Source organism: Homalodisca vitripennis, chromosome 5, assembly GCF_021130785.1.
Source record: "Homalodisca vitripennis isolate AUS2020 chromosome 5, UT_GWSS_2.1, whole genome shotgun sequence".
Lineage (NCBI taxonomy): Eukaryota > Metazoa > Arthropoda > Insecta > Hemiptera > Cicadellidae > Homalodisca > Homalodisca vitripennis.
This window is the reverse complement of record NC_060211.1, coordinates 48476078-48487237: the sequence shown is the minus strand read 5'-3', so window position 1 is coordinate 48487237 and position 11160 is coordinate 48476078. Positions and strand designations below refer to the sequence as shown.

General features: G+C 34.2%; 1 protein-coding gene across 4 annotated transcripts in view; it reads right to left on the bottom strand.

Annotated features, from left to right (window-relative positions):
- Nucleotides 1–233: 233 nt before the first annotated feature.
- LOC124362114 overlaps nucleotides 234–11160 on the bottom strand; it is a 79064-nt gene continuing 68137 nt past the window's right edge. For all 4 annotated transcript variants that reach the window (XM_046816314.1, XM_046816313.1, XM_046816311.1 and 1 more), the window contains 5 exons: nucleotides 9122–9250; nucleotides 7951–8058; nucleotides 5251–5328; nucleotides 5016–5121; nucleotides 234–618 (listed from right to left, as the gene is read on the bottom strand). In XM_046816314.1, the coding sequence (XP_046672270.1) occupies nucleotides 602–618; nucleotides 5016–5121; nucleotides 5251–5328; nucleotides 7951–8058; nucleotides 9122–9250 (438 nt within the window). In that variant the 3' untranslated portion in view covers nucleotides 234–601. The remainder of the gene's footprint in view (nucleotides 619–5015; nucleotides 5122–5250; nucleotides 5329–7950; nucleotides 8059–9121; nucleotides 9251–11160) is intronic.

Here is an 11160-nt window from a genome sequence, read left to right as displayed (position 1 = left end):
ATTACTGCAATCTTTACAATGTCTTGCATGTTCCTCTTTTAAAGGGCATGCCCAAGTGAACATACTCTTCTGAAGAGGTAAGTCTAGATTTTGTCAACAATCCAAGTGTTGCAAACTTCCGTAGAAGTGTGTATGAGTTAACAAGAATTTTACTGTATTAACATCACAAGATTCTCTCTTATTTTGTAAGTAATAAAGTGAAAGTCTTTCAAAATTAATGAAAACACAAGAACAAAAGAGAATATCCATTTATTACACATCATTATATGAGACAAGTAAGATTGTAGGCCAGATTGTACATATACAAGTTTAAATAAATAAATAACAAAATAAGTATCTATTAACAATGAACTGAGTAGACAGCTACCAGTTAATAATTTTTTAATAGTTTGTCTTTTTTACTAAATATACCGGTTTAGCAGATAAGAGGAGAAAATACATAGCGAGGGGGCAAGTTAGTTACTACTAATAATTTAACAGTATAAAGGCACATTATACTATATGGAAAATAAACAATCACTAAAATAACAAAAATAATATATTGCAGCCGGTCGTCAGGTTAGAGCAAGGAGCACACCCTGAGATGCAGAAGACGGAACCATCATATTGGACTAGGATCTGAAAAAAAAAAAAAACAAAATTAAGAATCATTCCACAGTAAAAGTTAACTGTTGTTAATTAATTGTTATTCAGAAAATACATTTAGGATTCAGCAATTTAAATTAGTGATTAATAATATTAATTTATCTTCAGTACGTCATTTACGTGAATCCCTGCAAATTCCATACTTGACCTCCACGTAATTGACCCAGTTTTTGCTAAATATATTTGAAATTAATTAAATGCAATAGTATACATACTTGAATAACAGTAACTGTAGCACAAACATAGAAATACAATGTCTTTTTTTATCGTCCTTCACGATTATGAGTTGAAGATCAGCTTTATCTTTCTTTTGAAAATAAATACAAGTGTTGTGTATCGTAAACAAAAGAGGCCAGCACCTGGTGAATACATTATTAATTGCATTTCCCGTACCATTATCACTACAGGACAGTGCGACAGGAGAGTGTGCAAACACTCTCCTGTCGCTTCGGTCAGCCTTTTAATTTAAATGTTCACTTAAATAAGTTTTAAGCCAATTTAATTTAAAAAATTATCATCAGCATAAGAAACATCATTTTATTACAATATTGGTAGAGTAAGTGGCATTTATTATTATGTAAATCAAAGTCGTTTGATAGCTGTTTGGTCTTCCGATCATATGTTTGTTTGGTTATTTAAACATATATGTGGCAGAAACGGCCAATTACAAAATAATTGAATAGTATAAAGTAAGGGTTCTGCGGTGTAGTGGTAGCACACTCAACCGGCAAATGAGAGATCAGGATTCAAGTGGAACAAGTACTTTTTGTGATTCAATGTTTATTGAAATTTATATATATATATATATATATATATATATATATATATATATATATATATATATATATATATATTAAAACATGTATATATTCATTGAAAACCATTGTGTTGCCTTTTTTATGATTAACTCCATATACATATTTTTATCATGTGGACTATAAATCGTTCGAGTGTGTATAATAATAATAATAATCTCTTTATTGCATTCTTTTAACAATGTTTACATTGTATCGCAATCGTCATTAATTTAAGTCAATTTACACGATTTCATCCACACATTCACACAACCTCATACTCACAATTCTTACAATCATTCAGGTCACAATCGCATTGACCTCAGATCCAGCAATCTCAAATATCCCAGCGGCTTGACATGAATTCATCAATAGAGTAGAAAGCCTTGAACTCCAAAAGGAGTTTGAGACGTGTTTTAAATTGATTTTGATTATTGGAAATTTTGATTTCTTCAGGGAGCCTGTTGATTAATCTGACACCAACTTCTTGCGGTAGATGTTGTGCTAATGTCGATGTGCGTTGATGCGTGCGAAAGTTGTCCCTGCCTCTAGTTTCATATTGATGAATGTTCCTGCCACGAATCAAGGTGCACCTTGATCTGCAATACATGATCACCTCAAAAATATAGTGGCAAGGCAAAGTCAGCAATCTCAACCCCCTGAAAGATTCCCTACACGACTCTCTATAATTCAAATTTTTAATGATTCTGACAGCTTTTTTCTGGAGTCTAAAGACGCACTGCGTTTTGTTTTTTGCACAACTTCCCCAAAGTCTTATCCCATACGCAAAATGAGTATGGATTAGGCCATAGTAGGCCATTTTTAAAACTTCTGGGGAACAAAATTTTGCTAGATTGCGCAGAGCATATATACCTGAGGTAACGCTAGCACAGACCCTGTCAACATGATCACTCCAGGTCGGTATTTTGTCAAGAATCATTCCCAAAAACTTTGTGGAGTTATTTTCTTCGAGAAAGTCGTCGTCTATAAATATGGCCAGACGCACCACTCGATCATGCTAACGAAGACCGAAATTTAATACAATTGTTTTTGACTGATTTGTTTTCAGATTCATTTTAGTGAAATACTGAATGCAAGTGTTCAGTTCCATGAAAGAGGTGATTTCCAGTTCTTGTCTTGATTTACTTTTAAAACAAAGAGTCTTATCATCGGCATATTGAACCAGTTTTCCATGCTGGATAACTGAATTCAATCCGCCAACATAAATTAAAAACAGGAGAGGCCCAAGGATAGAACCCTGAGGAACACCGTGGGCTATTTAAATTTTGTTTGAAATGACGTTCGAAATCTCCACGCACTGATGTCGATTCTTAAGGTAAGAACCGATCCGTAAGTGTGGGAGACCACGAATGCCACATTTCTCCAACTGGTGCAACAGTGTCTCGTGGTGCACGCAGTCAAAGGCTTTGGATAGAAAAATATGCTAAACACATGTTCTCGCCTATCCAAACCATCGACAACATTGTCCAAAAGGTTGTTCACAGTGTCAATTGTGGATCTGTTTTTTTCTAAATCAAAATTGCTCTGGATTCAGAATTTCGAATTTTTCCTGAAAGTTTTCAAGCCGTATAAAAGTTTTTCAAAAACTTTACTGAAAACTTGAGATTGGACGATAATTGCTTGCAAGACAAGGATCGTCCTTTTTGAAAATTGGGGTGATCTTGGCCGTCTTTAAAAGAGATGGGAAACTTCCAGTCTCCCATGAAAAATTGATCAATTTTGTTAGAGGACTCAAAATATGCTTGAAGCATCGTTTGAGTAGCCATACTGACATCCCATTGGCGTCACTGGTCTTTTTTTATTTCAGTCTCTGTATGACACGTGCTACCTCCTCCTCACACACACAGGAGCCAAAGCCATGAACGCAACAGGTCCCACAGTCTCTCCTCCGTGAGACTGAGGATTCTTAAATGACGAATTCGTAAAAGCAACGGTTGAAAAGTATTTATTGAACTCATTTACCACTTTTAATTTATCTTCAACAATTTCATTATTAACTTGGATTGCAATAGATTTGGAACACTTGTTGCAACCTCCATCTCGAGAAAAGTTATTAATTATTTTCCAAGCCGTTTTGGAAACATTTTCACAGGTACCCAAGGCTCTATTGATGTCATAGGCTTTTGCAGCTCTTATGACCTTCTTATAGATTCTCCGATACCTTCTAAAAAACATTTTGAAATCATAATTTTGAGTATTGACGAAAATTTTATAGAAGAATTGGAGCCTTTCTCGAGATACAAGAATTCCTTTGGTTATCCATGAACCTTGCAGCTTTATACTATTTTTTGTTTTCCTGAACGGGCATGCAACATCCAGATAGTGACTGAAGGTGTCACTAAGTGACTGATACATGTCATCAACATTTCCACACCCGCTCAAAGACGCCCAAGACTCGATTTTTAAACATCTATTCAGGTGGCAAATGTTTTGGGAAGTAATTGCCCTAGTAATTTTGAATTTTTATTTTCTAGTTTGCATCCATGAATCACGACCTCCTGCGCAAAGTGATCAGAGATCGCAGAACTCAATACAGAGACCGTTGTGTTAGGAATATTGGTGATCACATTGTCGATGGCAGTACGCGTCGTGGCTGTCACTTGTGTTGGCAAATTCACGGACCAATTTAGATTGAAGGAATTTAGAAGATTGCGAAGCCGCTGGGTAAGGGGGTCGGTGTGATCCAAAACATTAATGTTGAAATCGCCAATTATTACAAACCTTGTTGATTTAAAGGAGAGACCAATCAGAAGGTGTTTCAAGCTCTTGAAAAAAGAATCTCTAGAGCCATTGGGGGATCTATACAGCCCAATGGCAGTTATTCTTGCGGAAGAGTTGGAGAAGATTGTGATGCCTTCAGCTTCAAAATTCATGTCCGAACTGCTTTTAATCCTGAAATCTTCTAATTTTGAGGAATTTTGTATAAATAGCCACACCGCCCCCTTTACAGCTGGTTCGACAAAAACTAAACCTTGGGGCACTCTACAATTTCCACACATGCAGTATGTGATGCCACGTTTGTCAGAATATATGATCCTATGCTTCCTGTTATTAAAAACAGAACAACACAAGCTTAAACAACTCATACCAAACATTGTGAACTTAATTTTTCCCAAAAGCACAGATCTTTGGATTAGTAACGGAGAACTCGGGATTTGCAGTTCCTGTTGTATAGTGATTTACGCATTTGTGTGAGTTCTATCTGTGATAGAAAAAAACAAAACAGCAGAGTTATTAATGGTGGTTTGTGTCAGACTACAAAGCATTCCTTCCTTTTTGGAAACTCTAGTGTGTTCTTTGAATTGATGTGGTTTGCAAAATATTCAGCTTGTGTTCTGCAAGAATTTATTTATGTTAAAATCTCTCAGGCAAACAGTACATTAAATTTGTCTTTAAAGCTACAAAGTTTTTTAAACAATACCTTCCAATTTAGATGTGTGTGTGTGTGTGTGTTTTTTCAGATTGTGTATCCATTAAGCATTTTAACACAGGGCATCATATTAATAGGTTTCAGTAGTGTAGTTAGTTCCTGGAGAGTGTGAAACTCGTACTGACCAGGGTTGGAGTGGTCCTGCTCAGTCTCCGGACAGGTTGGGTCGTGTAGTCTCGTTGGCACCTGGTCCAGCCCCAACTCTCTGTCTTGTTCCACTGCCCAACTGGCCTGCGGACACCCATGCTTCACATCAGAACTCTATAGTTAGACTGCCACCATTCCTGACTACTCATTCAATACATACTAATCATTTCAAGTTTGAGAATAGAAATTGAACACAGATAGAAAATTAAATACCTCAGTCTTAGATTCAGTCGCAATGTTTCCATTACAGTTGCCCATACCCAGGTCTCGTCCACTGGCTTCTTCTTCCTCCTGTTACAATATTTCATAAATTTTCAAATCCGGTCTTTAAAAAAAAAATAACATCCTATACAAATAAATATGTATTAGATGCTTCCTAAGTAAAATAATTTAATACAATTATTAAAATTGTAAACAATATAATTTTTCCACTTCTACGTACATACAGGAGGAAATATTGAAATCCAAAATATCATATTTTGCATTTTAGTAGGAAAATCTGCTTTATATTCTCTGAATGAAAATATTAACACACATGTAATTTACACCGTACCATGATATGAGTGTGAATGTGTGTATTTAATGTACAAAAAAAGTGAAATAAACAATAAAACAGATCTACACTTGCTGTATGTGTAAATGGGAGAGAAAGTAAAAATCTTGGGCTACAAGTAAAACATGGAAATGATAAACAGTTTCAGTACAGCAACAGTTTGCATGTTTGTTTGTTGTAATATCTGCAATCTCAACAGCAGGAAACATGGCGGATAAGTAACTATGGAGTATAAAATAACACGATTTGGCATCCCAGTGAGAGACAGACAATGGCTGATGGACTAATATATCGGCTGATCTTAACATCCCTGCCATACAGATAATTCTGTGAGTGAGGTGAATGACTACAATGGATCAAGATTTAGCTACAACTGCCAACGCAGTGAACAGGGGGAATACTCCTTCCAAACTACAGGAATTTACAGAAATATCAATTAATTAGTGTAATCTAATTGGAAGAAAAACAACTTTTTCTAGTACTTTAAACCATAATAGTACTTTCACACAATGTCTACAACATTAAACCATATAAGTGTACTTACAAAATAGGAAAGTAAGAAGATAAATGTTTATTTACTAACACAAAGTTCAATGTTAGTAAGTTAGAAATAAAAAATCAAAGCCCCTAGTTTATACTAGCTAATTAGTTTCTTATGGTAGCTAATTATTTAGCTACAGACTTAATTTCCTCCCTAGTGCTTTAATTTTAATTTTTGTTTCCTCAAGTAAAGTTTTCTTTTTAACCGATGATTAATTAGTTCTGTCAGCAGTTCTCTTCTTAACAGCTATGTCCACAAAAATACACAACAGACTCACAGTGATGCATTTACATAAATACAGAACTGCAAACAAAATTTTATTTACAAAAGTATGAGCATCAATTTGGGTATCTATTTACACACGGCTTTTTCAAATAGAAAGTATGATAAAAACAGGTTTTAATTAGTGATTGATAATTTGTGTTAACTAATTACGTGTTGGATCTTCGCAGATTTTATTGTCGAGACCCGTTAATCGATTCTTGAAGTCAAATTTTTGTTGGAGATTCGATGAATTCGACCTGTAACTACTTTTAACCAAGACGAGAATCCTTCCACCTTTAAACATGAAATTTAACAAATTCCAGATTTATCCTGAGCGTAGCAGCCCTGTACATAGATCAACGTACAAATCAGGATCTAAATTAGATTAAACACCTTTTCTATTGGTTATTTTATAATAAGGATATTTGTTTTTGTCACAGACAAATAAATAATACGCGACCATATTAGAGTTTGTGGTAAGAAATTACAAAGTTGTTCTGAAATTTAGAGAATACTAATTGAAGTACATGACTGAAAGGTCTAACCAATATAGAGCTCTAGGCCTTTATAAATGTTCTGGACTATAATATAACTGTACTGACAAGAGTGGGAATAACAGAGTGAGATTTGTGTATGTGTGTGTTTGTGTGTGTGTACTATTTTCAGTTAGTAGAATCTCTTGGAGAAAATAGCACTTGTTAGAATCATATGTCTTAGAATCATGCCAGCCAAAATGTCTTTAGACCACTCAATTCTGAAATTCTATCCTTTTTGAACCAAATATATTTTAATTGGGCAAATTTTTATATTGTGGAAAAGTTCATCATCAGAGGGAGGCAAATCTAGAAATTATGAAAGATATGGCCCTGGGAGTAAGAGTAAGTAAGTATGGATCGTGTTGGAACCCAACCTGAATGGAACTAATTCGTTTTTGTAAAGAGAAAGAACTGTTTAGGGGATGTTTCTCTTGTAACTCTTTTTACATTCATTCCGTTAAAGGTGCATTAATATACACCTGTAAATGTGTTGCCCTTTTCAAAAAGACAAAAAGTCCTTGGACACAAAAAACTATAATAACCTTCATTGGTGAAAAAGCATTCTTTGAACAAAGTGAGTTTTTTATGGTCTTTTCTCTGATAACCATTGTCTTTACTATTATTATTGTTTCAGTTTCAATGTAATATAGTAAATGCATGCTTTGTTTATTCACAGATAATGAAAATCCTCTGAATTCCACAAAACAGATGCAATCCTTAAAACAGACCAGCGAGTTTTTGATGAACCCTCCTCTGGTAACATGTTAGAAACTGGTGGGTTTCTCTGAACATAAACGTTGTACACAGGCTGCAACTGTCTTTGTAATATTGTACAGAATAACTATCGAGTGATCATCACTAATCTACAATAATAGTAAACTTGTAAGGAATGTTACAGTTATACAGCTAATCCTGAAGACAAACTGAAAATCCTGCATTTATTGAGTTACAATTACAAAGTGACTATAATGACAGTCTGAGGTATCAGCTGATTTGTGACTAAGCTGTCGGATACTCACCAGTTGGTCAGTGCCCTCGGCTGTGTCCCCTCTCTCCTCTTCACCCACACTGCCCGTGTGCCGTGATTGGTCAGCTTCAGCCAGATCGGCTTCTGAGACTGTCTCGCTCTGTCATACAAATAACGTCTACGTTAAAACAGAAAAAAGCTATAGAAATGAATGAACGTACTTAGCTAGCCTGTCCTAACTTGTTGCAAGTTCTTTCTTTCATGGTAACGGATGTATAAATAAGTTGTTATTCTACATGGAGTGCACGTGTAAAATGCAAAATTAAATTTATTGGATTGTTTAATTACAATATGTAGCATTCGAATATCTTTCTTTGTTTTAAAATATTAGGCAAACATAGACCTCATAGGGTGGTAGATCAAGCCGAACGTTAAAAGCCAGACTACACGGAATTAAATGAGCTTATTATTGTGATAAAATCTTTAAAAATCAAAGCACATATTGCAGAAATAATTAGTAATTTTAATGTAATATGGCTTAATCATATAAAAAACATTTTTATAAAGAAAACACTTTAATTATCAAGTAGCTCTATTTATAAAAAATATTTCCAAAGAACATAAAGATTACATTTAAAACACTAAAGTAAACTTATAAATCAAAAATAAATACTGTAACTAAATAGAAGTATGATTGTAAAGATTAAAAGGACAATTAATTAAAGTATATGGTAATGTATAAGGATGAAAACAAAGCCACTACATTTGTGCAAAAAAAGCTTGCTTGTCGTTAATCCTGATAATAATAAAGACGTTAATCCTGTTTCCTGACTGAAATCTCCCACCATTTTCGTAAGTAAATAAAATGTGTCTGCATCCGTTATACCATTCACACACATTTTTGTATTATGGATAAGCTATTTTTGCTTTGAAGAACTACTATTTAATGTTGACTATACTGTATACACTAAAAACTCTGTTTTATTCATTACTACTATTTTTGAAAGCCAAATTAAACTAAACAGAGGGCCAGACTACCAAAGGTCTAACTAGCTCCTACTGCACTTGTAGTGGTATGTTTATCTTTTATAATGCAAAATCAATGAGAATGAGATTCTGAATTAGTGATACAGTAGTTTAAAAGAATCACTATCATTATCTACTACAAGTAACAGGACTTATTAGATAAATATACTGTAGATATAAAAGATAAGAAATTCAACCTTAGCTCTTCGAGGTTGGTTGGCCGGATGCATTATCAGTAAAGCTGGAGGTAAGGGATCTCCCACCTCTCCCCCCACTGCTCCCTCTTCCTCCTCCTCTTCTACAGCTTCCTCTCCATTCGGTTGATCCTGGAACAAATATTTGGTGAGACGGTTTAGTCTTAAATATTCACCAAGTACTATTAAATATCCAAAAAGAGTTCCCAGAACAGGAATGTGCTTTTATCAATGATTATTCTGATGGCCTTGAAAAGAAAAATATGGTAAAATTTAGGTCTTATGACTTTTTTACCACCTTTAACACAGTTGAGCACAGCATACTGCTGATTAAACTTTTATTATTTATGCTTTTAGCAGATCACGTGTGAATTTGAGCCATTTTTACTTGTACAATAGATACCATTGTGTGAATGTCTCATTTTCAGAAACTCTTCCTGTCAACTAGGTTTTCCTCTGGGCTCAATTTTAGGACCTGTACTATTTTTTATTTTAAGTACTATATTAACTACAACCTACATTAAAATAAAAGATAACATCAACATCAGACATGATAAACTAAGAAGATGAGTATTAATACACAATTCTTCGTCAGCATATTCTGAGAAGACTTGTATCTGACCACAAAAAATATTTTTTACGATAATCTAATTTTGAAAAATTAAAATGGTGAATTTTTGTTAAATGTTGCTTCCTACTAAAAAAAAGAAAAAACCTTCAACAGTGTATTACCTAAACAGTTTTTTACCACAGTATCTTGGGAAAATTCAAGATAAGCAATGAATTTCTCATTCAAACAGAAGTTAAATACTGATCACAAATCTCTCTCTGATTATCCATAAACTATTTTACAAAAGTATACAACCGTGACAACATACTGTTAACACAGATCAATAAATGCTAAGAATAACTTCGAAGCATTGTTGAATCAATTTAGTTGGAAAATAAAGAGAATTCGTGCAAAATATGTGACTAGAAATCCTCACCTCCAACATAAATTGCAAAAATAACATGAACCTCTTTAAACACATAACCTTACTCACACACATCTCACAAATAACAAATTAGATGAAAGGTCAACTTTTTGAAAAAAATGAGAGATTAAGAACCTTGTAATCAATTACAACAAAAGAGACGACCAAACTAAACTGCTGTAACAAATCAATTCACTCTGACCAGGCATATGAACAACAATGATACACTAAAGGAGATGAAGAACTTAATTAATAATTTTACCCTGTTATGTATAATTTTAACTAATATCACCATTAGTGTGATGGTAGGGTCATTCAGAACTTAAAATATCATATATAAAGCATATAGCAGATATTTGGAATTATCGGTGATTATTTCACATATTTTAATGTTCTGATTTACAAACAAGCACCACTCTAGTAAAGAACAAACATCCTTATCTATGAAGTTAATTTCCATTCAATTCTTTTTTTTCCAACTTTTTTCTCCTTATGTGGTTTTGATGAGATACACGTTTTTGAGTAATCACTCATTATATCATCTGTAGTATTTTATGGTTCATAAATGTTTTGTTTGTTTTTTGTTTTGTTGTAATCATTGACAGACAGCCAACATGGGTTCGTTACTGGAAAATCAACCACAACTGCACTGATAGACCTTGCTGAGTATATAATTGAGAACATAGAAAATGGCAACACTATCACCAGCCTGTATCTTGACCTAAGCAAGGCTTTTGACTGCCTGGGACATGATCTTATTCTAGCTAAACTACAAAATGTAGGAATCCAACGAACAGCACTAAAATGGTTTGCAAGTTATCTAAAAGGACGAAGCCAAATGGTAGAACTAAAACACACAACAAGAGGATTTACAAATACTGTCAGATCTGAATTGGTACCGACTAACAGAGGAGTTCCCCAGGGCTCTGTCCTAGGGCCAATTCTGTTTGTGCTGTTTATCAATGATTTTCCAGAACATCTAGAGGAATACAGTAAGATGGTCATGTATGCGGACGACACTGTGCTGCTTACTGCAAACAGAAACGTAGATCAACTAGAAGTGAACAC